Raw genomic sequence first — 25,916 nt, 5'->3', positions numbered from 1 at the left:
TGAGTCTCCATGCTCATCTGAAAGGATCAATAAGGAGATAGTCCCTGAGGCCAGGGATGCTGAATGCAGGACCAAACCCAGTGGGAAGGCACTTGTTCCAGCTTGAATCCTTGATTTGTCTCTGGATTCAGGGATTCCCTTTTTCATGGGAAGAGCTCTGGCCTAGAGCATTCTGGGCAGAGGCTAGTATTCCTGAACTTGGAGGAGATATCCAGAAATAGATGGGAGAGTGTCACATTTCTGAGCAGCTGTGTGGGAGAGGCACAGGGGGTGTGGGATTTGACAGTATAAAAAAGAAACCTGCCCTCCTCCTGCCCCGGTGACTGTCACTGGAGACCAACACCAGCTTCCTCGCCACAGAGAAAGTCTAGGTAAGGGGCACACTACCCTCCTCCTGGGTACTTGGCAAAAAAAGCTGTTTCTGAAACAGGAAATTGGGCTGTTAGTGGTAGAGTCATAGCAACCATTAGGAAAAGTTTCTGTTCAGGCTGCTATAACAAAAATACAACAAAGTGGGTAACTTATCAACAACGAACATTTATTTTTAACAGTTCTGGAGGCTGGAGGCTGAAAGTTTGAGATCTGGGTGCCACCCTGGTAAGATGAAGGCCTTTTCCTGGTTCATAGCCAGCACCTCCCCACTGGGTCCTCACAGGTTGGAAGCTGCTAGGGAGCTCTGTGGGGTCTTTTATTACAAGAACAAAATTCCAGTCATTAGGGCTCATGAACTAATGAACCAATGATTTCCCCATGACTCACCTTCTAATACCATCACATCAGGCATTAGGGTTCCAATATTTGAATTTTAGGGTGACACATTCAGATTTTGCACATTGGATGGAGAACTTTGGGATACTTAGGAAGGTTTGAGGCCATTGGGTAATTTGGGGGTTTTGAAGAAGGGATTTGGAGCTACATCCCCAGTATGGAATGTTCATCACAGGCCTGGATGAGGGGAAACTGACAAGTGCCCTGAGCAGGATGACAGGAAGAACAGAAGGGCAGCATCTGGGAGAGGAAAAGGGGTTGCCAGTGCCTTCACTTCCTGGCCTTCCGGGCCCTTCCCAGCACTCTGATCCCCACACCAAACATGAAATTTGATGTCATCGCAATGCAGCATCCCCCGACATCCTGGTTGGAGACATGGCTGCTAGGTCTGGGTCTGAAACCACCTTCTTGCTTTTCCAGGCTCTTCAAAGCCTCCCTTCTTCATATGGAGGTCACATGGTCCCAGGACTCCTAAGTGGCAGGTCTTGAACTTTCAGATCCTTGTTTCTAAGAGCCAGAATCCCCAAGAGGCCAAGAGCAGGGTCTGCCAGGAGAGCAGAGAGAAGTTCCTCTTGGAGAGTGAGTCTGCTTGTCCTCCTGCTAGAGAGAGAAGAAAAGGCAGTGAATGGTCAGCAGGGCCAGGGGAGTCAAAGCAAGGGAGAGATGGGCAGGAGGGTGACTCATTAGGCACAGACTCACATCTCGGCCTCTTCCTCCCTGCAACAGACAGCACAGTGAGGCCTCCATGTAGACAAACCCTCACACCCCAAACTTCCCTTCCCACCAAGCCCTGGCAAAGCCACCCGCCATCTCAATCCAGCTTTCCCTTCTCCCAAATATACTTCTGACTTCCATTCCTCCTCCTTCTTCCAAGAAATCTTCCCCGTTTGCCTTTCCATCCCTGCCCAACCCTGGCCCCAATCACTTGGCCCCTTCCTCAGCACTGGAGAATAGCATCCGTGTGTCCTGTCAGCCCCACTACACCCAGAGCCTCCTGAGATCTGAAGCCGCACTCCTGCCACTTTCCTCTGCTTAGCATCCTCCTTAACCAGGCATTTTGGTCTGTTAGACTATATAGCAGAAGAAAATTTTGAGGACACTTGGAGAATCATCTGAGAATATTCACACATGCAGTAAACACCTATAGGGCCTTGTCTGAGTGGCTGAACCTGAATCACAAAGAAAATAACTTCAACTAACTTCTGGCCTTCAACTTCCCCATTAATCAATCACATGGGTCTCTTGAAAGGCCCTGGACATTTAAATCAACCAGGGATCTCCTGCCAGTCTTGCTTCCCTCATGCATGGCTCACCACCCAGATAGGCGCAGTTAAAGTGGCTGCAGATGTGATCGGTGCTAGAGAGAGTCACCAGGCTGTGGGTTTCATTCTTGAAGAAATCAGTAACCACGAAGACTTCATGTGGGGGGATCAGCACCTCACGCTCCTCAGGAAAGACAGATAGGTCCTGGATCAGGGCCCCAAAGCAAGTCCTTAGGGAGAAGAAGGTGGTATTACCAAAACTGCGGGCCACTGCCTCATTCAGGGAGCTGGAGGCAAACTGGCCAAAGCGGATAGAGTCCCACAGCCTCTTGGGTTCAAAGCGAATTGTGCGCACGCCTCGGAACACCATCTGCCCAGGTTCCCTGCTGCAGCCCCCACCTCCCCTCAGCAGCTGCAGGGCCCGGGTCAGGTAGAAATGCAGGGCCTTGAAGTGGAACTGGTTCATGTAGGACTCCCGGGAGCCACCGCCGTCCGCACAGCCTGGTTCAGCTCCCGGTACAAAGTGTTGGATGAGTTGGTATAGAGCACAATGGCGATTCCATGCTCGGTTTTGAAGCCCGGAGGCAGGCTGAGCCCTGGACTTTTTTGCTCCCAGTACTTCTCAGCTGTCTCCCAGGCAACCCGCAGCCAGGTATGGTGGACCATCTCCCTCTGTAGCAGATGGAATGCCACGTCCTCCATCTCTTCCGAGCAGCCCACATAGGAATCATCAAAAGTGTCTGGAGCCAGATCCAGGTCCTTGGAAGTAATACCCTGGGCATATGGAGAAAAGAAAGAGAGGAGCCACACAGGAAAGCATGTAAATTCAGGGTACTGAACAGAGGTCCTGTGGGCAGATCAGTTCAGAAACACAGAATTTCATTTCTATGCTCAAATATCTAGAGTGTGAAATTTGTCAAGAGCTCAAAAACTTAAGTAATAGGCACTGAAGTCAGACAGATACGGGTTCAGTCCTGAATTCTCCAGCTACTGACTGTGAGATCTTGGGCAAGCCTCTTAACTTTTCTGGGCTTCAGGTTCTCCCCCTATACACTGAGGATACTTCCTGACTCCACAGGGTTATTGTTAGGACTGTATATAGATCCTCACTGTGTGCTAACTAAGAGGAGTCATCTATCATTAGAGAGGTTCCTGCACGTGGTGGGACGTGGGGCTGGATGACCTCCAAGCACCTTTCTGGCTCTGAGACTCACTGTGCAGATGACATATAAATGTGCACTCAATCTCCAATGACCTGACCCCATGCCCAGCCTGACTTGTTCCCCCTCCCACACAAGCGTGTAGACACCACACCAGGGCCCTGTCAGCGCTGAGACTCAGTCCTCTCCTGCTCTAGAAGCTTGCATCCTCCACCCTTTGGTGGGAGTGGAGAGGAGGTCAAGCCCTGGTCTGGGAGGGGCTGCAGGAGGGTGGTACACAGGTAACCCTAAGGAGTGTGTGCAGGCTGGGCCCGGGAGATCTGAAGTGAGAGGAGAAAGCTGGAGGCTGTCCCGAGGGAGGAGGGTATGAAGGCAGGAGGGTCACAGGAGGACCAGTGGGTGGAGGTGGGGTTCTGGGAGATGGAGTGGGAACTTGGGGCTCCCTGAAGTGATCCTGAGAGGAAGAGGGTTCAGAGGATGACATGCTAGAGAAGCATCCCTGGGAGGGAGCTTTGAGGAGTCAGGCCCTGGGTTTCCGCCCCACCCCCACCCCCACCCGCCCCGCCACAAGTGTTCCCTTTGCTGCAGCAGAAGGCTCTCCCCAGTTACCTGCCCATGGCTGCCCAGGCTGTGGAGGCTGAGGCAGCTGAGGGTGATCAGCAGAGCAGCCAGCATTATCCTCAGACACTTGGAGAGTGAGATCCAGCTGAGGGTGGGACCAGCAATGGTGGATTCTCAGTTTTGCTGGGATGGTGACAGAAACTTGGAGCCTTTCTTCCCTGGTGTGAGGGGTCCCTGGCGGGACTTGGCCAGGCAGGGCATGGGCAGGTCAAAGGGTGTGTCTAAGTGAGTGGGTGCGGTTTAGATTATAACATCCCCCACCTCCACCCCAGCACAACCTTAGTCTCTGTGCCTGCCCCCTGGTTCCTAGAGTGCTTAGAGCCATCTGCACAGGAATGATAAAGGCAGGGGTGGGGCTTGAGGAGGGGAGGTGATTTGGCTCTACTTAGAGTCAGGAGGGGCCTGGAGTCAGAGACCCAACTGGAGGCGGCCCAGGCCTGTTAGAAAGAGGAGTCAGCTCTAACTCTAGGATGGAACTGTTTCTTTGACTTGCTTTTTGTTGCTTCAGTTTCTATAATTATACATGAAATCCTGCCTCAGAGAACCCTGCTCCTCACCCTGACTATTAAACTAAAGTACCTCTGTTCAGCTCACAGGAAAATAATCTAACCCCCATGCCAGCGAATGGCTGCAAAATAAGAAGAGATTGACATATCCTTTCCATAGGCTGGGCATTTCCTCCGAGATGTTTTGTAAAGCTCAGGACCCTTTTTACTTTACTTCTGCCCAGCCTCTCCCTCTCTGTTTTGCCTTTTTACTTCATTCCTCACCTCTCTTTCTCTGCCCTAAAACAAACTCCTGGCAATACAGACCCCTATAAGATAGTTGAGACATTAGTCTGCCATTTTCTTGGTCAGCTGCCTTTCCACATAAAGTCGTATTCCTTGTCTCAGCACTTCCTTTCTCAATTTATTTATTGAGCTGTTGGGTGGCTAGCAGAGCGACCTTGGATTTGGTAGCAGGCCAAGAACAGGAAGGAGCACTGAAAGTTCTGGGCGGCAGCCCTGGGTGTCCGCTCAGGAGTGCAGTGTCTCCTGTCCCGTGTGTCCCGCAGACCTGCCAAGTCCACGGCTAACTATAGCCCCCCTACCCAGGCAGTGACCTGACACCTCCCTTCCCTAACAACAGACATCCTGTGGGAACAGGGCCGAGAGCTATAACTCCCCTTCCCTTGGACTGCGAGGCCTTTCTCCAGGACCTTCCTTGTCTCCTAGCAAGACCAAGGCTGCAGCAAGAGAACTGTGAAAAACGTCTTTCCCTCGGGCAATCTGTGACTGCCATGGCCCAGCCTCCACACCAGAAGTCTGAGGGGACCAAGAGAGTTATACCTGCTGAGAGTTCACCTCTTGTGTGCCCCTTGATTTGCATACAATTTGCATATGGCCAACTCCTTGGGTCACTTGTACTCCAGCATTTGAGGGGCCCCCACCCTTCTCCTTTCTCTTTAAGCCCCTTCCCTTCAGTAAGCCTTACCCAGATGCAGAGCTCTCTCTCACATCCTCAGGGCTAGCCTCGCCCCTCCCCAGACCCTCAGTCCCCTAACTCTCAGACTCAGGTGACCTATGTTTATAAACACTAGCCTTTACCCTCACCTCCCTGGGCTTGCCTATAAATACCCTAGCTCTGTGTTTTGGATACACCCTGGGAGGTAAAGGCAGAAGGGACCAGTGAGGAATCAGTCAGCAGCTCTGGGAAGAGCTTTCTGGCAGTATGAGTTTCTGGGGGTCAGGGTTCCTCTTTCACAGTGGCCAAGGACCTGAGGGTCCAGAATCCAGGATTTCAGAGATGTGCGTGCCACCTGCTGTGTCTGAGAAGGGTGCAGAAAGTTAAACTCACCCCGGGGACTTGTCCTGCTCTGGCTCATTAATTTAGTCCTATCTTTGTTCCCCCAACCCCTTAGGTTGCTAGACAAATAAAAAAATTTCACCTAGAATCCCATTTCCTCCAGAAATTCTTCCTGTAGATCAAAAAGGAAGATAAGCTGTGTCCAGGCTTAGGGGAGGGTGGGGAGGGAGGTGAAAAGAGGCATATCCCAGGGAGTTCCCTGGTGCCATGGTGGTCAGGGTTTCAGGCTTTCACTGCTGTGGCCCAGGTTCAGTCCTTGGTCAGGGAACTGAAATCCCACAAACCATGAAGCACGACCAAATGAAGAAGAAGAGAGGTAGTCCCAAAACCGGACTGCTCCTCAGGCAAACACAACAAATCCAGACACGTTCTTTCATCCCCTTCTAATTTAGACTGGCTTCCCCAAAGCACTCCAAGATCAGAAAATCAGGAGTCACTCTGCTCGTCTCCATTGTTGTGAAACAGCAACTCATCTATTTATCCTGCCTGCCTCTCCCCCTAGAGGGTCCTGAGCACTGACAGTTGCCGGAGCAGAAGATACTATACTATACAGTCTGGACAAATAGGTCTGCAGGGACGCAACACAGGACCAGATCTGCTGATATCAGTGTTTTCTCCTCTCTCCATTCTCCGGCTTTGGGGAATTGCTTCACTTATCCTGAGACCTGGCACCCCAAGAAAGACTCCAAGAGATGGATTCAAATCTAGTAATTGAACAGTGGTCTAGAGTGAAGTGGGAAGTCCTCCAAGATCACATGACCAAGAGCAATGCAGCTGGGACTCAGACTCTCTACCCAGAAATCTCTCCTTATTCCTCAAGTGAGTCTCCATCACCTGAGAGGATCAATACAGAGATACTCCCTGAGGCCCAGGATGCTGAATGCAGGAGCAAACCCAATTAGGAGACAGTTGTTCCAGCCTGGATCTTTGATTTCTCTCTAGGTTCAGGGATTCGCTTTTTTTCATGGGAAGAGCTCAGGCCCAGAGCACCCTGGGCAGAGGCTAGTATTCCTGAGCCTAGAAGAGATACCCAGAAATAGATGGGAGAGTGTCACATTTCTGAGCAGCTGTGTGGGAAAGGTACAAGGGGTGGTATAAAAGAGAAACCTGCCCTCCCCCTCCCCTGGAGGCTGTCACTGGAGACCAACACCAGCTTCCAGGCCCCGGAGAAAGTCTAGGTAAGGGGCATACGGCCCTCCTCCTGGGCACTGGGCACAGAAAGCTGTTTCCGAAATGCAAACTTTGGGGTGTTATTGGTAGAGTTATAGCAATCATTAAGAAAAGGTTCAAGAAACCTTTTATCTTTGTCTGTTCAGACTGCTATAACAAAAATACCACAGACTGGGTATCTTATCAACAACAAATATATACATAAAAGAGTCCTGGAGGCTGAAAGTCTGAGATCAGGGTGCTAGCCTGGTCAGATGATGGCTCTATTCCTGGTCATAGCCAGCACTTCCCCACTGGGCCCTCTCAAGTTGGAAAAGCTAGGGAGCTCTGTGGGGTGTCTTTTATAGGAACAGCAATCCCAAGTCATGAGGGCTCATGAATTATGAACTAATGATCTCCCAAAGGCCCCACCTTCTAATACCATCACATCAGGCAGTAGGGTTCCAGCCTATGAATTTTGGGCAGACACCAACATGCAGACCATTGCATATTTGACAAAGAGGTCTGAGATACTAAGGGAGGCTGAGGCCACTGGGAAACTTGGGGACTTCTAGGGAGGGATTTGGAGTCCCAGTCCCTGTAGGGCTTCCCAGATGGTGCTGGTGGTGAAACTCCCTCTGCCAATGCAGGAGACCCAGGGTCGTGGGTTAGATCCCTGCATTGGGAACACCCCCCGGAGTAGGAAATGGCAACCTGCTCCAGTATTCTTGCCTGGGAAACTTCATGGACAGAGAAGCCTGACAGGCTATAGTCTATGAGGTTGCAAAGAGTTGGACAGGACTGAGCAAGTGAGCACAGGTTTAGGTCACAGCTTTAATGCTTTTGGCCCAAAACCCAGTTTGAAACTTCTAGGGAGTTCACACAAAACAAGGCTAAAGTAAACTAGAAAACACCCCCAGTAGGGGATGTGCATCACTGGCCTGGATGAAGGGAAACCGACAGGAGAGGTGCCCTGAGCAGGATGAAGGAAGGACAGAAGGGCAGCAGCTGGGAGAGGAAAAGGGGTTGCCAGTGCCTCCACTTCCTGACCTCCCAGGCCTTCCCTGCCACTCTGGCCCCCACACCACTGCCCCAGAACTGGTCACTAGGCCATCAATCCACCTGCTCTGCAGGGGTCTCCATTGTTAGTGACACCCAGAAAGCCTCTCAGACTTTCAGCAAACATGCCAGGAGGCCTCATGTGTGCCTGGCCTTGGGCTGAGCCCTGGGGACACAGAGTGGGTCATACCTGGTCCTGCCCTCAAGGAACTCACAGGCCAGGAGGGGAGGCAGACTCAGAAGGCAGCACAGTATGACCAGTGACAGAGGAAAGCGCAGGGTGATTCAGGAGGCCAGAGGAGTCGGAGGGCTTCCTGGAGGAGGTGGCCCCTGAGCTAGTCCTGGAAGAGTGGGTAGCAGGAGAAGGGCGGCCCCAGCACGTGGAGGGAAGCAGCAGCGCCTCATCTGGGACTCCGTTCTGTGCCATCCGTGTGAAGCAAGGGTGGAAGAGCACGAGGCTGAAGAGGATGGGGAGGGCCAGGTCACAGAGGGCTCCAGATGCCAGCACTCTGTCCTGAGCCTAGGAGGGAAGTTTTGTTTTGTTATATTGCCTTTTTTTTCATTCTTGTAGTGTTCTCATCCCTTCCCTCATAATTTTCATGTCTGTATTTTGAGATGTTTCTCCTAGTCAGGTTTGGCACAGAGGGTTCTGAAGCAGGTGAGGAACATCATCAGCTGTGCTCCAGACTCATTGTGCTCCCTGCTCCAGGGGAGCGTGGAATTGCAGGGGCGACAGTGGAGGCAGGGACACCAGGGAGGATCCAGGGGCTGACCGGAGCCTTGGTGGGGGGGGCAGGGTGGTGATGGGGAAAGGGAAGGACCATGGAAGGTGAACTCATTCTGTGCACAGCACTCCTGGGTGACCAATTCAATGTTCAATGAGTGAATGGAAAGCCAGTTTACCATCTTGGGTGACTGGATGAGTATCAAGGATGGCAGATTACATGACTCTTTCCTGATGGAAAATTCAGAGGAACTACCTTGGGCTGGATGAAGCCCGGAGAGAAATTCATCACGAGGATCCCAGGTACTTCTCGGTATCCAAAGGCCAGACATGAAGAGTCTCTGGGAACCCAAGGAAGGGCCTCACTCTGCCTGTGCTTTGGCTTGAAGCCACTTTCTTTGCTCCGCAGCGCTCCCTTCTTCTTTCCCCAGGGGCCTCATCTCTCCTGACTTCAGTACACCTGTGATCCTCAAACGCCTCTTGATGTCCATTCTGCTCCCTCTCAGACATTGGTCCCTGCAGACGAACTGAACTGTTCTATGTTCGCACAGGACAAACTGAACTCTGTGATCACTTATTCAGTACATTTTTAATTGATCATCTATGTGTTGAGATGAGCAAGATGAGATTTCAAAGTGTAGTCTGCTTTCCTCTCTATTTCCAGCTTAGAGCATGGGAACCTGAGTGTGAGCCTTGATTTCCCCCATCTCATCTCCTAAATCTCATCAGATACCATGTCCAGTAAATTCTACATAGTGAGGTAGGGTCCACTCTCACTACCGATACCTTAGGCCACATGATTCAGCGTCCTCAGTCTGACTTCACAATTCTCTTTCCCTATTCTAAGCCTCTGAAATCTTTGATTTCTGTGTTTCTGAAGGACAGAGACAGGGCAATGGAGAGGCAGTGAGAGATGCAGTTGGCTTCCTGTTTTCGCTGCATGAACATTTTGCTGTGGGCCACAAAATCTCAGTGGCATGCAAACATTTATTCTCATGCTCCTGGGCCTTCAGGTTGACTGTAGATGGGCTAAAGTGAGCTTGGATGGGCAGCTCTGCCTCAGGCTGCCAGCCTGCCTCAGCTGGCTGCCTCCTTGTTGTGGGCTGGGCCCACATCTGCTCCTCTGGGGCCCAGGCTGGAGGAACAGTTCTGGGCTATGTTCTGATGGTCTCTGACCCCAAAAGAAGGCCTTCTCTCTGGTTTGGGTTCCCTGCAAAGCAGACCTAGAGGCAAGGACTTGGGTGTAGTGATCTTATTTGTAAGGTGGTCTCAGGAACTACAAATACAGGAGTGGCAAAGTGAGACAGAGAAGAGAGACGAGCGCCCTTGCGAACAGTGTGTGGCCACTGTGGTCAGCTGTGTCTCCCTGGGGACCCTCTGTGGGCTAGGGAATCTGACCTTCCACCCTCACTGGGCGAGAGTTGTTCCTGGGGACATGACATCTCCTGCACTTTGGGGCTGCCCTGAGCAAGCTCCCAGGGTGGTGCAGAAAGGCTTGGACACAGGAATATATGGAGCGCTAGGGGTGGGGAGCTGCCAGACGCTTGAGAATTGTTCATTGCTCATGTGTTTCAGGGAGAAGGTGATGACACCCACTCCAGTACTCTTGCCTGGCAAAGCCCATGGACGGAGGAGCCTGGTGGGCTGCAGTCCATGGGGTCGCTAGGAGTCGGACACAGCAGAGCGACTTCACTTTCACTTTCCACTTTCATGCATTGGAGAAGGAAATGGCAAACCACTCCAGTTTCCTTGCCTGGAGAATCCCAGGGACAGGGGAGCCTGGTGGGCTGCCGTCTCTGGGGTCGCACAGAGTGGGACACGACTGAAGTGACTTAGCAACATGTGTTTCAACCTGAAGATGAGCTGAGGCAATACTATGAATCAGCAGTGGCAGGCATACTCTTTTACATTAAATCCATCTATTATTAAGAATATCAAATCCCAGGAAGGACTCTGAGTGTCTCACTTAGGTTGTGTGTCCAAACGTGAACCAATCACAACGACCAGGGCGTTAGAGTACCAGTTTGGGGGTCTAATATTCCCCTCATGAGAGTACAGAGTTAGGAAAGCCCCCAGTGAACCCATGGACTGGAATTTCCATAAGAAGAGGATCTGTTATAGAAGTTCAGGTTCCTTTGGTGGATTCCAAAAGAACACAAGAGTTCAAGCAGCTTTTTGCTGCTGTATACTCTGCCCATTCACATTCTATCCTGGAACTAGGGAGCCGTATCTCAGGCTCTAGTCCCCATGTGATGCCATTTTCAATTCTATCTTCTCCGTGTCTCCTCTAGACAGCCCAGCATTTAAACCCACTCCTGCTGCAAATGTGTCTTCATCAGGCTCTTTGGCTTCTTGTAACATACATCACACGCTACTTGAAATTCCTCACTCCAGCTGCATCTCCACCTTAAAAGAGTTTCCAGAAGCAGGGATATGGGTTTTGTTTTTGTTTTGTGATCACAGTTTTATTCTCAGCTCCTGGCGCATTACAGGATGCTCAAGAATTTTCTGTTGAGAGGCTTCCTTGGTGGCTCAGTGGTACAGGATCCACCTGCCAATGCAGAAGACATAGGTTTGATCCCTGATCTGGGAAGATCCTGGATCCCTGATCATATGGTGCACAAGGCAACTAAGCCCGTGCAGCACAAGTACTGACCCTGCACTCTGGAGGCTGGGTACGGCCACTACTGAAGCCCTGGTGCCCTAGAGCCCGCGCTCCACAGGAAAGACACTGCAGTGAGAAGCCTGCATCCCGTAACTCGGGAGCATCCCCCGCTCGCCGCGAGGAGAGAAGAGCCTGTGCAGCAATGGAGACCCAGCATAGCCAAACAGAGACTAATCAATTAAGTTATTACTGTTTTGAAAAGAATTTTGTTGAATGAATGAGTAAGCAGGTTTTGAGGGAGGGAAGATAAGGAGTTCAGTTTGGAACATGTTCAATTTGATGAAAACGTGCTGTTAACTCCCTTATCCAGAGAGGCTCACACCTCAATTTAAACTGTGAATTGGCAGTGATATGATCTTAGATTGGGAAACATAAAATTATAGCCACAGAACATTCCCCTGTCCTAGGGTCATTGATCTATCAAATCTTAGGCCCCACCAGGAGGGGATCAGGGAGCAGGGATGGTTCACCTAAGCAAGACTAGGGAGGGTGTGCATCCACCCTGAGAGTTGTGTAAGGTCTGTGTGAAGGCACACAGATCTATCTTCTGAGAACTTTCCGTTTTCATCAGCTCTCCAAAGATAAAAAAACTACTCACTATATTATGGTTTGGATAAAAGAGGGAAAACAGAAATACCTAAGCATCTGCTGATATGCGCCTGGAGTATCTCTGCCAGCATGATGGGAAATGGGAACACTAGTGCCTCTGGGGAGAGGGGATGGGGTTGAGGAATCAGAGAGAAGGACATTTCACTGCATGCCTTGTGGACTATAAACTATGAAAAATGAAAATGTACTACCTTTTTGAAACTTAAAACTTAATAATATTAAAAAAGAAAGCTATGGGGGTTCCCTGGCAGTCCAGTGTTAGGACACTGCAGTTTCACTGCTGAGGGCCCGGGGTTCCATCCCAAGTTGGGGAATTTACCTCTCGGCTCACTAGCACAATGAATCATAACATTTTTTATTTATTTATTTTTCCATACCTCACGGCTTGTGATTCATCCTGTTAGTGAGCCAAGAGGTAAATTGGATAGATACCATTTGCACCCACCAATTAAATGGAAATTAAGAGATTCATATTGGCCAGTGTTGGCAAAGACTTGGAGAAAAGGGCACTTTTGTCCACTGTTGGTGGGAGGTGAAGAGGGACATTTGGGATGGCAACTTGGCAGTGGCTATCTAAAGGAACACTATTCAGATTCTTTAAATATCACCTTGCTATCTTTCCTTTAAAAACATGCAGACAGGTAGATAAGGATTTATATACACACCTGTTCACTGCAATATCACGTGTAATATCAAAGACTGAGGAAAAAACACTAAGTGCCCCTCAATAAGGAAATGGTTAGATAAATTATGGAGTAACTCTACTATGAAATCCCATGCTGCCATTATAATGAACAAGGTAGATATGATATATGACATGGAAGGAAATTTATGGTACATTGTTTCCTTTGAAAATGTGGTAGAACCTGCATGTGTAAGCATGTTTCCTTTTTCTTTTTGAAAAAGTGACAGTAAGAAAACCAAAACTAGGCTGCACTCAGAAAACTATGTGTGTATAATACTTAAATATTATATTATTTGTATGTACATCAAAAAAAGGTCGTGAAGGGTCCCAGTACCAGGAAAACAGCAGGCCTCGGTAATAGTGCAAAGGGGACGTGGAGGGAGAAGAAGAAATGGGGGCCTTGGGCGTTGCGATTCATTCATATACAATGAGCATGCGTTACTTGGTAATAAACAGAAATAAAGAAGCACCACCAACTTGGAAACTGTTCCAATCTTGACCCAAAGCTGGAACACCTTCCTGGAGCCCTGCTCTGAGCCTGTCCCTGAGGTTCTGCTGTGGCCTTACCAGCTGACCACTCCTGGATCTGCCCTGTTCCAGCCTCAGGTCCCCATGAGGGGAAGCCCGGACCTCTCACTGTGGGAGTCAAGCTCCTTCAGGACTGACCCCAAGCTTTCCAACATTCCTACCCTGCACCTGCCACATTAGAAAAGTGTCTTTCACTCTTTACATCGTGAGAGTTCCTACCTCCAGTACCTTTCCTGTTCCCATTCCTGCTGCCCCTACCATCTTTCCCTCTCCAGACTCCAGTCTTTTCTCTCCCACCTCCATTGACTTAAGCCTTATTCTCCTCTTTATCCCGTAAGATCCTAGTCACATGTTCCTCCTCCCGGAAGTCTCCTATGTTCCTTCCAGCAAGAAGGGGCCTCTCTCTCTTCTGAGCCTCCATTTCTATGCTGTGACCCTGTGCCAAGCAGTGTAAGTGACCCAGACCAGGTATCAATTCATGTTTTTTTGTTTGTTGGTTTATGCATTTAGGCCACGCTGGTCTTACTCGTGGCACACAGGGTCCTCCACCTTCACTGTGGCCCGTGGGATCTTTCTAGTTGCAGCACGTGAACTCTCAGTTGCAGCAGGTAGGATCTAGTTCCCTGACCAGGGATCAAGCCAGGGCCCCCTACATTGGGTGAGTGGAGTCTTAGCCACTAGACCACCAGGAAGTTCCAATTCCTCCTTATTGAACTGTGCAGATTCTCTTTTTCCAGGTGAGGAAACTGAGGCCCAGAGAGTGACTTGAGCAGGGTCATCTCCAACATGCAGAGCCCTGCCATGTTGTCTCTGCTGCTTGTGTCCATGGGCCTCATGGAAGCACTTCAGGTACGGTCATCCCCTGCTGTCCCCATCCCCCAGCTGCTGCCTTCTGAACCCTGCCGGATGCTTCCTTGGGGATGGCTCAGTGAGGGGACAGCCCTGGAGCCCAGTCTCAGGGCATCTATTGCTGGTAGTTCCCAATCCCCTTTCCCTCCAGGCTTCCCTTGTGGCTCAGCTGGTAAACAATCTGCCTACAATGTGGGAGACCTGGGTTCGAAAGATCGCCTGGAGAAGGCAAAGGCTACCCCCTCGAGTATTCTGGCCTGGAGAAGTCCTTGGACAGTACACTCCACGGGGTTGCAAAGAGGTGGACACGACTAGTGACTTTCACGTCACTTCCCCTCCAAGTGTGTTTGGGGCCCTTCATCTCTCTCAGCTCAGTGGAGGAGGGGAGCTGGATAGCAGGGCTCCTGTTCTCCTGGGGCCTACCCTCTCAATCCTTGCTGCTCCCCCTCTCGCAGGCCCAGAGCCACCCCGTCATACGACGAGACATCCTCTCTCGAGAAATGCCCCTAGACATGGCCCTGGCCTCCTTTGATGACCAGTATGCTGGCTGTGCCACAGCCATGGCGGCTGCTCTCCCGGAACTCAACCGCACAGAGTTCCAGGCCAACAAAGTGTACGCTGATGGCTGGGCGCAGGCAAGCAGCCAGTGGCGGGAGCGCCAGGCCTGGGGGCCCGAGTGGGGCGTCAGCCCTACCCGTGTGCGCGCCCCCCTGGGCTTCCGAGAAGAGCACGGGGTGGCCCTCCTGGCTTACACGGCCAACAGCCCCTTGCACAAAGAATTCAACGCGGCTGTGCGTGAGGCGGGTCGCTCCCGGGCCCACTACCTCCAGCACTTCTCCTTCAAGACACTCCACTTCCTGCTGACCGAAGCCCTGCAGCTGCTGAGCAGCGGCCAGCGTCCACCCCAGTGCCACCAGGTGTTCCGAGGGGTGCAGGGCCTGCGCTTCCGGCCGGCGGGGCCTGGGGTCACCGTCAGGCTTGGGGGCTTTGCCTCCGCGTCCCTGCAGAATGCTGCGGCCCAGCACTTTGGGGAAGACACCTTCTTTGGCATCTGGACCTGCCTTGGGGCCCCAATCAAGGGCTACTCCTTCTTCCCTGGGGAGGAGGAAGTGCTGATCCCTCCCTTTGAGACCTTCCAGGTGATCAACGCCAGCAGGCCAGCCCAGGGCCCCTCCCGCATCTTCCTCCGGGCCGTGGGCAAGCGCAGCACATACAACTGCGAGTACATCAAAGGTGAGCAGGGCACGTGCCAGCCAGCAGCTGTGCACAAGGTGGGCTTCCCCTTCCCATTTTCAGGGGCCACACACACAGTCTAAGCCAGAGCTGGCCACTTGCCTGCTGGGAGACGGAAGAGGGTTTTCTGACCAGCACAGGGGTTTTTGGCCACGTGAGGGCCAAACAGACTTGATCAGGCTTCTCTCCCAGATGGAAGCTGTTGCCAGAAATGGGTGTGGGCCCCCACCATGTTTTCTGTGAGGACTGTGTTTTTTTGACTGAGCAGAAACCCTGGGCTGTGCATATACTGGGTCAAGGTGACAGTGAGGTGGTGAGACAGCATTTGGGTGCCATCCCCCTAAGTTCCAGTTTGGGTTCTGGCAGTTTGGGTTCTTGGGTGTTTTCCTCTCCACCATCCCAGGGCCTGGCAGAGGAGTAATCATGAGGATGGGCCCAGGTCCTTAGTCAGAAGGGGCTGTGGGCTGCTGGTCCTGGTTGAGGAATGCCAGGCAGGCTGTTGGCTGGATCCACCAACCACTTCTCAAGTGGGAGTAGGTCCATTGTGGCTTCAGATCCCACCCTGGACAGCATCATGAGCACACATGTCGATGGAAGGTGACAAAGACTGGCAAAGAACATAAACTAGCTCCTCCTTGTCTGGGACAAGACAGGGGAGACGAGCGGTGGGTGCGGCCTGGAGGCAAAGTTACAGGCCAAGGGAGGAGAAGGAGAGCCCAAATCACCCTGGCTTTGAGGACCGGGGCCTTCCTGGCCCTGCTGCTCGTGAGTCTAGTCAAACCCAGGCAAGGGTGGTCCCACTGTAAGGAAGCAGAATGAGGGGAAAAGGCACCAGTTTCTCTGAGAGCTAGTCAGGAAGGTTCTCTGGGGTCCCTTTGTGTCCTGAGGTCTATGGAGCCTTTGATTCTTTGCTGTTTCCTTCCTGCAGACAAGCAGTGCAAGTCTCAGCGCTGCCGTCTGGATAACTCAGGTAAGGGCTGCAGGCATCGGCAGGACTCTGTTCAGAGATGAGCTGACTGCTCTGGGTCTGGGACCCTCTCCTGGGTGAACATCCCCCTTAAATGAAAAACAACCCTCTTTTAATTAAAAAAAAAAAAATTAGACTTTCTTAAGCAGACACCTGTGGGGGTTGCTAACCTTTCCCACAGGGTGTGTATGTGGGTGGTAGGGGGCGAGCTGACACACCTGCTCCCCTCCACCCAGGCCTGGGGCCGGCCCCTCCTTCACAGGAGGTCACTGATCAGACTCCAGGGAGCTCCAGGCTGCCCTGAGGTGACAGTGGGAAGGGCCACAAAGGCCTCCCCAGGCCTTCTCCTGCTTCTGCTGGGGAGCCCTCTGTCTATAACTGTGCTCAGAACTCCCTCAGACTGCCTCCCAAGGTCAAGGTCAGGTCATGGGTGCTGGAGACCTGGGCTTTAACCCAGGCTCTGCCCCAACTCTGTGACCAATTTTTCCTCTCTGAACCTCAGTTTCCCTATCTGTATCATAAGCATATTGGACTAGAAGGTCCCCGATTCTCTGCGGCCATGACTCGACTCTTCTCTAACACTTGCTGGGCCAGGGCTTGCCTGAGGCATCACCTCTCCAGGTGGGAACAGGGTTATTCCCAGGGAAGAAATCACAGCTGCTCCTCACCCTGGGGTCCTGCCTTCTCCCTCAAGGCTTTCAGAACAGTGGGCAGGAAGGAGCGTCAGCCTCCACTTTGCTCCCACCCTTCTCATGACACAATACCACTCAGGGTTCTGGGCACATGAGTCCTCATTGCGACCCGATGGCGCAGATACTGTCATCACCCCTGTTCCACGGATGAGAAAGGCACAGAGAGGTGAAGCAAGCGGCCCCATACACAGACCTAGCAAGGGATGGGGCCCAGACAGACTGGCCCTGGACCCCAACTCTGAACCACCACACCAGGCTGGCCCCCGCCTCACGTTATTCTTACTGCGCAATATTCAACTGGAAGGAGGCGGGACAGGAAACACTGCCCTTGTTACATAATAAAGTGAGGCCCAGAGACAGAAGTGACTTGCTCCAGATGACAGAGTCATCTGTGGCAGAGTCAAGACCAGCCAAGTCTCCAGCTTCCAACCTGGCTTAAGTTCTGATAATGTCATTTCAGGCACTGAGAAAGTTTAGGATTCCCCCTCCCCATCCCCAACTCCTCTCCACCAGTGCCTCTTCCACCAGAGTCTGGGCAGAGGAGCAAAGATCAGCATCACCAGATTTCACTCAGATCTCTACCCCACTTCATCCCACCCTGCAGTGCCTCAGTTGTGTCAACAGGAGGCTGGGGCATAAACTTAATGAACTCTGGGAAGAGAACTGGGACTCTCCTTATCTCTTCATCTCTGTCTACCTTTCTCCCCAAAGTCTTCCTCACTTTGTCCCTGAATCTCTCTGCCTCTGTTTTCCCTGCAGCCGTGGGTCAGAGCCCTCTTTCTGCAGTCTGGTCCCTTCTACTGCTGCTCTGGTTCCTTGTTGGGGAAGTCTTTCCAGAGCATCCGGGCCTCCTCTAATCCATGAGCCACTGAACAGCTCTGCCTGTAGCCTCTGCCCAACATGAGGATGTCAGCCACACGCGTGCTCTGAGTATGGCCAAGATCTGGGGTAACTCCATCCGCAGGAAACTCTGGGACCTTCTCTGGTGGTTGCCGGGCCTGATAGCAGGAAGAAGAAAATGTGGGGACTGAGCCTCTCTCAGGGGTCTAGGAGTCAGATGCTGAAGAGAGGTGGGGGGACTGCAGGACAGGTAATCACTCACCTGGAGATAGATTATAGTAGCTGGGGAGAGAAGTACTTGGCCGTGGTATTCACTGATGTTACTCAAATGCCTCCCATGTGCACCTGGACAGCTCTTCGCTCTTGCAGGAAGCCTTCTCTGACCTCTCCTCCTTGCTAGGTTAGGGGCACTGCCTCTGGTCTCCCATCTCCAACTATGAGCTTCTGAGGGCAGGGACTGCGTCCAAGGTACACAGGTAGTACCAGAAAACACGTGGAAGTCAGAAAGAATCAAACACCTTGTAAATGGCTGGTCTTTGTCCTGCCCCCACCTTCGGCACCGTCAAGCTCTCTGGATGCCACTGTGTGACGCTCACACAGTGAGAACATGGATGGACTGAACCTAAATCCAGACAGGAGAGAGCAGGGAAACAGCAGAGAGACCTTTAGGGATCTCAATCAAGTGCCAATCATTTTCTTATCAGCAAAGATGTAATTTCCACTCCGATTCATGGGTCCTCAGGTCCCTAAGAGGCTAGATTTCCAACTTGCACCACCAAGAGCCTAAGGGTGAGACAGGTCACGGAGGAGATGCGAGGCACACATTACTTTATTATGAGTTGGAGCTTTGGGTCCAAGTCCTTATGTGGCCTCCTGCTGTGGAGAGTGGACCAGGAACCCTGAATCCCCAGTCACCTTTTCTCAGCCCCTAGACAGGGTCAGGCTAGACCAAGTCTCTGTAACAGCAGCCACAGAGGAAGGAAGAAAAGACAGGAAATGGGCAGTGGTGTCATGCCTGCACGCTCCCCACTCAAAGTACCTAAACTCAGCACCGAAGTCCAGTTCTGTCCCTCCCAAACTGCACTTCGATCTTGACCCTTCTCAGAGTTCCTCGTCTGCAGGAATCAGGGGAGCAGCAAGCTCTGATTTCCCTTAGAGGTTAGAGTATGGAGATGATGAATATTCCTGGCCCGTGAAGTGAGTAGCGCTGAAGAGAGGATGTCCCAGGCTCCTAGGCCCAGTGGAGAGACGCTGGGTGGCCTGAGGGTCGACCACCACCTGGCCTGGCTGATCCATCCCCATCTGGAGCTGCTGTGGCTGCAGCAGACCCCCGGGACTCACAGGGCCCGCACCAGCACCAGAAGGCTCATGACCAGAGCCATGGAGAAGAAGATGCCCAGGAAGAAACGGTCCATGACCCGGGCCAGGCGCTTCCAGTCCTCATGGCGGCGCTGAGCAGCCCGGTGGCTGTGGAAGGCGTTGGCGATGGTGGCCACGTGACGCAGTAGGGCTTCCTGACGGCACAGACACCGGGGCTCATGGCAGGGACCTGCTGGGGGGCCAGTGCCTCTGTCAGGAGGCTGGGGACTGTGCGGGGACTCAGGTGGTCTAGACTGCCCACAGGGCTCCCCTCGTTCCTGCACACACAGGCCCCGTGCCAGGCGTCCGAGCAGGAGGGCCCGAGCCCAGGCTGGCACCGGGCGGGCACTGGGGCCACAGTAATGCAGGTTCATGATCAGGATGGTGAGCGCCGTGGAGAAGGTGACCATGGTCATGGTGGCCATGTAGTACTTTCCTGCAAAAGAGAGAAACGGAGCTGAGGCCCCAGACAAGAGCTCAGGCGCCAGAGCTCCCCAGCAGCTGAACACGAGGAGGAATGAGCTCATCCCCCACCAGGCTCTCAGGACCCTCAACGCAAAGCGGAAGAAAGTGGGAAGGAGGGAAGGGCCAACATCTCCCCTCCCACATCCCCACATCCGGTTCTCAGCAGCTTCCTGCTCCCTGGTTAACGCCCTCACTGCTAAAGCCTGGACTCACCCACAGTCCCCTGAAAGTCACACTCTTAAACAGAACCACCATGACCTGGGCAAGTTACAATGGAACCTTCCTGGTGGATTCCCAGGTAGCGCTAGTGGTAAAGAACCCCCTGCCAATGCTGGAGACATAAGAGACTCCAGTTCGATCCCAGGTTGGGAAGATTTCCAGGAGGATGCCATGGCAACCCACTCCAGTATTCTTGCTTGGAGAGTCTCATGGAGAGAGGAGTCTGGCAGGCTACAGTCACACAGACTCGGACACGACTGAAGTGACTTAGCATGCATGCACACAGGTCTGTGGTGCTGCTCCCTGAAGTTAATAAATGTCAAGCGTTCAAGAGCATGCCTGGCATGAAGTGAGTACTTAAGACGTTTTGCCTATTATTCTAATACTGGGGAATGTGGATCATCCTCCAACAAGTCCTTGAGTAAAGACCAACTCCTGGACTTCCCAGGTGGCACAAATGGATAAGAATCCACCCACCAATGAAGAGGACAGGGGTTCCATCCCTGGTCCAGGAAGATTCCACATTCTGCCGAGCAACTAAGCCTGTGTGCCACAACTACTGAAATCTGCGTGCTCCAGGCCCACAACAAAGAGGGGCCTCCACTCTCCACAACTAGAGAAAGCCCTCATGCACCAGTGAAGACCCAGCACAGACATAAATAAATAAAATTAAAAAACCAAAATGACCAACTCCTTCCTCCTCCCCTACAAGTGAGAGGAGGGCTATTTTCGCTGGAAGGGGCCTATCTCTTCCCCCTCCATCTCCGAACGACGCAGGACCACCAAGATGCTCAGCGGGGGCCCTCGGTTGACCCAGGCCAGTCTGGCTACGGCCCCCGCACCTGCAGAGGGCCTCCCGCGCCAGCCCCCGGGGTGGGGGACAACCTCCCCGCAAGCCCCTCCCTGGCCACCCTGGGGCCCTCGGAGCCCACCGATGAGCGGCACGCTCTCTGCCGGTGGCATGCTCTCGGCCAGGATCAGCTGGAAGACGGTGAGCGCCAGCAGCACGGTGACGCCCAGCGACACCTTCTCGCCCGAGTCCGCGGGCAGGTGGAAGGCGAGCGGCGCCAGCAGCGAGATGAGCACGCAGGGCAGCAGCAGGTTGCACACGTAGGCGGCGGCGCGGCGGCGCAGCAGCAGTGTGAAGGTCACGTCCGGGTAGGGCTCGGAGCAGCAGCCATAGGTGAGCACGCGCCGCCGGGCTGGCATGCCCAGCACGCGCCACTCCACGTTCTCCACGAAGTCGGCCAGGCTGGCAGTGGCGCCGCGCGGCCGAACGTCCAGCTGGTGCCCGCCGTGTGTCCACGAGCCGAAGGTCAGGCCACAGCGCTGCGCGTCGAACGGGAAGGCAGACACGTCCACGCGGCAGGAGCTGCGCGTGATGGCCGGCGCGTCCCAGCGCACGGCGCCGTCGTGCCGCAGGACCACGTTGGTGCTGGCCGAGGCTGGGGCCTGCGCGTCCGCCCTGAGGGCAAGGGTTGGGGTTGGGGGCTCCCCGGGGCGCCGCGGGGTTGGATGTCGGGGCTGACCCTTGGAGGGGATGCAACTCCAACCCTGTGGGGGACTCACAGAGGGCCCTCTGTGTCTTTGGAGGCCTAATGGGGCCAGGGCCTGCAGGGCCCAGAACGAGACAGGTCTAGCCCTAAAGGGGACGTGGGGTGCACGGTAAATTTTCTTGGGTGCCATCTGCAAAGCGCTTGGAGGGGCCCTGGGGAAAATGTACGGACTCAGGCCCGGAAGGGTGAAATGTGACATAAAGAGGTACGTTTGCCCCAGAACCCTGGCTGCGAGGGATATAGAACTAGTCCTGAACTACACAGAGGGTTCCTGGGAGACAGTCAGCCTGGGTTGGCTTGGGGCTGCTATCAAGGGACTGTGAGGTCCCTCCAGTAGGTCGTTGCCATGAGCTGTGGTGTCAGGAAGCCCTACTGCAGCACATAGCCCCCACTGCCGACACCTTCCTGGCAGTTTCGAAGGCTCCCAGGGCAAAGCTTACTGGGCACCCTAGAGTCAGGTTTGGTATGGGGGATGGGGAAATAAGTGCATCCTCAGAGCCAAGGGCATCTCTTGGGTGGAGGGGAGGGACCCAGGCAGGCAGTACTTGTTATAGAGTACGATGTCCGGCCTCCACACGAGACTGCTGGGGATGCGGATGGCATCCAGACCACCATAGGTGTCAGGGTCCCATCGTAGGTAGGCGTCTGTCCACTCCTGTCGGATCCACAGGTACAGGGTCAGCACCTGATTCCGCTCATCCTAATTGGGGGCAGAGGGCAGGCATAGATGTGGACACATGTGTGTGCATACCCTCCCTTGTGTGTGCACACTCAACTGCAGCGCTCTGGTCAGCACCCCCAGACCTGACTTGCCCACACAGTCCAGTCCCCACAGTCTTGCTGTGTGACCTTGGCAGGCCCTTCTCCTTTGGGCCTGAGTTTCATCAGCCGTTACATGCTAGTCAGGAACTCGAGTGTGCAAGTATTGGGCACATTGTGGATACCCAGTGGTTAATAGGCAGCACTTGGTAACTGTTATATTAATGTTTCCAGGAAAGAATTGTTTGGAGAGCAATCCTAGTCTCCCACCCCCCATTCCTTTTTTTTTTCTAACCTCACCACGCAGCATGCAGGATCTTAGTTTTCTGACCAGACACAGAATCCACGCTCTGCTGCAGTGGAAGCTTGGAGTTTTAACCACTGAACCGCTGGGGCAGTTCCTCGTCCCCCGTTCCTTCCTCCTCCCACCCTTCCAGCACACCCTGTGGTTGTAGAGCAACGCACCATATCGATGATCTGGGACAGTGTCACCTCCAGGGTTACATTCAGGGCCTGATCTGTGTCTGCCACAGGTCTCAGGGCACTGGTGTAGTTGGCAAAGAGGTCTCGGAACAGCTTGTGTGCCAGCCTGCCCTTGGCTCCCAAGCACTCTGGAGGACCAGTAAGACGGGGTGTCCACGGAGGCTGCGGAGCAGGGGCCTCGGCTCACACCCTCTACTCTCCACAAGACTGAGGCCCTGTCAGGGCCTTCTCTGTCTCACAGCTGTCTAACTGTCCCTGCTCTCCGTCTCTAGTTCTTCCCTGCCTGCCTCCGGGGACAGATGCAATGAGGTTGTAGTGTGAATAGTTACTGTCTTCCGAAACAAGGCAGATGGGTTTCTTCTCCACCTGCCCCTTCCTAAGAACCTGGATTCTGCTTGCCCGGCCACAGATGCTGGAGGGGCCCCATTAGACCACAAGAGTCCCAGGCGCCACATAGCATGGGGGAATGTTAGTTCCCGACCAGGGATCAAACCCATGGCCCCTGCATTGGAAGCGCTGTCTTAACCACTGGACCACTAGGGAAGCTCCTGAGATATCAAGCTTTTAAAGAGACAAATTCAGCTAGATCAGTAGCCGCTTGAAAGAAAGTGAAAGTGTTAGTTGCTCAGTCGTGTCCAACTCTTTGCGACCCTGTGAACTTTTTAGCCTGCCAGGCTCCTCTGTCTATGGGATTCTCCAGGCAAGAATACTGGAGTGGGTTGCCATTCCCTTCTCCAGGGGATCTGTCTTCACAACCCAGGGCTGGAACCTGGGTCTCCTGCATTGCGGGCAGATTGTTTACTCTCTGAGCCATGGCTCCCCGGGCCTGCTAGATAAAGCCCCAACTCATCCTTCACGATCTGGTCTGCCTGGCTTTTCCCTCCCTATCCCTGGGAGCGCCCCCCTCAACTGCTCCCACCCCAGCTAGGCAAGCCCCATCTTGCCTTCTTCAGCTCCCACTCTTCCAGACTCGCCAAATGGAGCATTTTCCCAGCACAGGAATGAAGAGAGAGCGCGTGGAGTGAGATTTGGGGAGGATGGGAAGAACAGCAATGCCCAGAGAAGCCAGGACCGGTCTACTGAGCTTCATACCTGGCAGGAGTGGGAGCAGGAGCAGAAGGCCCAGGCTGGAGACAGAGAGGCCGAGGCTGAGGTGGTGGCTCCCGGGGCCCATGGCCTTGCCACAGCCAGAGGAGGGGCAGATCTCTGGGAGTGAGCCTCCTGGCTTGACCTGTGGCAGCGCCAGGCCCTGCTGGCAAGCGTGGCGTGGACAATCCCTGGAAGTCAGAAAGAAGACCGGGATCTCTGTTAGCCTCCAGGGAGCCCTGCGGCCCTTCCAGCTACCTCACCCTCCTATTGTACCGGCCCTGGAATTTAAGTACTTAGGCCTCGGCGTCTGCTGTTTCTCCTTCTCTGCTGGCCTCTGCCTCTCCTGGCCTCTGCCCTGTTCTCTGCCCCCTAAACCGTCTATGTCTTGCTCTCCGTCCCTCTGTAACTCTTTCTTGGTCTCTGCCGCCCTGACCCTGGTCTTCCTCTTTCCACTTTCTCTTCTTTTCTCCTGCCTCTGTTTCAGCCCCCTGGACTTCCTTAAGGCCTTCCCCTCACCTGACGCTGGGTGAGCCTGGTGCATTCTCAGCAGTACCGGGGCCGGGACTCTGTCCCTCCGAGGCACAGGACAGCAGGCCGGGCCCCCTTTTCCTTTCATTAGCTTAATTACAGAGTTGGGACACCGGTGTCCATGGGAACAGAGCAACTGAAACTGACACCTCAGGTCACTGGGACCTGAATTATTCAAATTCTGTAAGGTAGCACTCAGGCTTAGCTCAGGCCCAGCTTGGGGGATTGGCGATTCCAGGGTCAGAATCTGCAGGAGACTGGGGCTTAGAGGTGTGAGGGGACAGGGCCTGTGGATGGCAACTGTCCCTACAGCTCTGTCATCTTTGCTGAGTTCTTTTTAAAAAAAATATTTACCTTTTTATCTGAGCGCACCCAAGTCTTAGTTGAGGCATGCAAGATCTTTCTTAGTTGTGGCATGTCAAATCTCATTCCCTGGCCAGGGATCAAATCGCATGGACAGAGGAGACTGGTGGGCTACAGTCCATGAGGTCACAAAGTCAGGCACCACTGAGTGACTTTAAAAATAACACAGAAGTATGTGTAATATGATTTAAGAAATGAGGATTGAAAAATGAAAGAGCAAGTGGGCTATCAAGAATGAGCAGTATTCAAGAATGAGCAGGTAGATTTCTCTCCCCATTCTTTCTAGTTTCTCTGAGACTCCAATTAAATATATATTTAATTTAATTTTTATTAATTTATTAAAATTAATGTATTAGACACAGATGAAGAGGCAATTAATGAATTCAGAGACAGATGAAGAAATTACCAAAATACATCACAGGGAGACAAAAAGAAAATGAGTTTAGGAAACAGGAAGGAATCTGAAAGAATGTGTTAAATATATATTTAATTGGAGTCTCAGAAAGAGAAACTAGAAAGCATGGGGGAGACCCAGCACTAAAGAAATGAGAGATGCGAGGAGAAAGAGAGGAGTCAAAATCAGGAAACAAACAGAAAACAAATAATAAAGTGTTAAAGTCGGCTTCCCTGATAGCTCAGTTGGTTAAGAATCCACCTGCAATGCAGGAGACCCCAGTTTGATTCCTGGGAAAGATCAGCCTGGAGAAGGGATAGGCTCCCCACTCTAGTATTCCTGGGCTTCCCTTGTGGCTCTGCTGGTAAAGAATCCTCCTGCAATGTAGGAGACCTGGGTTTGATCCCTGGGTTGGGAAGATCCCCTGGAGAGGGGAAAGGCTGGCTACCCACTCCAGTATTCTGGGCTAGAGAATTCTGTGGGGTCCATGGGATCGCAAAGAGTCAGACACGACTGAGCGACTTGCACTTCACAAACTTAAAGTCAACTTACCAATATTTACATTAAAGTAAATGGCCTACATACACTAATTAAAAGGCAGGGGTTGTAACACTATTAAGAAAATGAAAAGACAAGCTAGAGATTGGAAGAAAATATTTACAGATCACATAGTCAACAAAGGACTTGTATCCAGAACCTATAAAAATTTCTCAAAACTGAACAATAATAAACCATATCAAATTTTAAAATGAGCAAAAAATTTAAAAACAACACAAGAAGACACACAAAAGAAAAAAAACTGGGCAAAGGAATTTGGGCATTTAAACAAAGAAAAGATAAGAACTGCCAATAAACGCATGAAAAGTGGTGAACGCAATTATAGATTAGAGACATTCAAATTAAAATATCAGTGAGATACTCCATATTTATTAGAATGGCTAAAATAAAAACGTTAACCATGCCAATGGCTGGAGAGGTTGTGAAGCTACTGCAACTCTCATATATGGGCTGTGAGAATGCAACAGTGGCACAGCCACACTGGGAA

The 25,916-nt window shown here is 52.5% G+C and overlaps 2 protein-coding genes and 1 pseudogene across 4 annotated transcripts; 1 reads left to right on the top strand and 2 right to left on the bottom strand.

The window, feature by feature from the left end:
- Nucleotides 1-283: 283 nt before the first annotated feature.
- Nucleotides 284-20,382, top strand: ART1 (ADP-ribosyltransferase 1). 3 transcript variants are annotated; one of them, XM_069553889.1, is made up of 5 exons: nt 284-371; nt 13,813-13,924; nt 14,380-15,157; nt 16,086-16,127; nt 17,576-20,382. In XM_069553889.1, exons 2-5 carry the CDS (start codon nt 13,862-13,864, stop codon nt 17,671-17,673), a joined length of 981 nt encoding a protein of 326 aa, XP_069409990.1. In that variant the 5' UTR covers nt 284-371; nt 13,813-13,861; the 3' UTR covers nt 17,674-20,382. The 3 variants fall into 3 exon arrangements, with proteins under 3 accessions (XP_069409990.1, XP_069409991.1, XP_069409992.1); XM_069553890.1 differs by lacking the exon at nt 284-371 and adding an exon at nt 6,774-6,834; XM_069553891.1 differs by lacking the exon at nt 284-371 and adding an exon at nt 13,414-13,525.
- LOC138420585 (ecto-ADP-ribosyltransferase 5-like) lies at nt 518-3,987 on the bottom strand (annotated as a pseudogene).
- On the bottom strand, nt 18,468-24,061 carry CHRNA10 (cholinergic receptor nicotinic alpha 10 subunit). The gene is made up of 5 exons (XM_069553888.1): nt 23,590-24,061; nt 22,480-22,625; nt 21,801-21,955; nt 20,632-21,164; nt 18,468-19,451 (listed from the first exon to the last, which is right to left on the bottom strand). Exons 1-5 carry the CDS (start codon nt 23,669-23,671, stop codon nt 18,994-18,996), a joined length of 1,374 nt encoding a protein of 457 aa, XP_069409989.1. The 5' UTR covers nt 23,672-24,061; the 3' UTR covers nt 18,468-18,993.
- Between the last annotated feature and the right edge of the window lie 1,855 nt (nt 24,062-25,916).

Source organism: Ovis canadensis, chromosome 15 (genome assembly GCF_042477335.2).
Source record: "Ovis canadensis isolate MfBH-ARS-UI-01 breed Bighorn chromosome 15, ARS-UI_OviCan_v2, whole genome shotgun sequence".
In the NCBI taxonomy this organism is placed as follows: domain Eukaryota; kingdom Metazoa; phylum Chordata; class Mammalia; order Artiodactyla; family Bovidae; genus Ovis; species Ovis canadensis.
The sequence above is the reverse complement of the archived record's forward strand: the minus strand, read 5'-3'. Positions and strand labels throughout refer to the sequence as shown.

Excerpts from the sequence above, each read along its gene's own strand:
- CHRNA10 (XM_069553888.1), bottom strand. The coding sequence starts at position 23,671 with ATGGGCCCCGGGAGCCACCACCTCAGCCTCGGCCTCTCTGTCTCCAGC. Across the intron at positions 22,626-23,589 it reads CCTGCTCCCACTCCTGCCAG|AGTGCTTGGGAGCCAAGGGC; the intron begins GTATGAAGCTCA and ends CTGGTCCTCCAG. Across the intron at positions 21,956-22,479 it reads TGTCCCAGATCATCGATATG|GATGAGCGGAATCAGGTGCT; the intron begins GTGCGTTGCTCT and ends GCCCCCAATTAG.
- ART1 (XM_069553889.1), top strand. The coding sequence starts at position 13,862 with ATGCAGAGCCCTGCCATGTTGTCTCTGCTGCTTGTGTCCATGGGCCTC. Across the intron at positions 13,925-14,379 it reads GCCTCATGGAAGCACTTCAG|GCCCAGAGCCACCCCGTCAT; the intron begins GTACGGTCATCC and ends CCCCTCTCGCAG. Across the intron at positions 15,158-16,085 it reads CAACTGCGAGTACATCAAAG|ACAAGCAGTGCAAGTCTCAG; the intron begins GTGAGCAGGGCA and ends TCCTTCCTGCAG.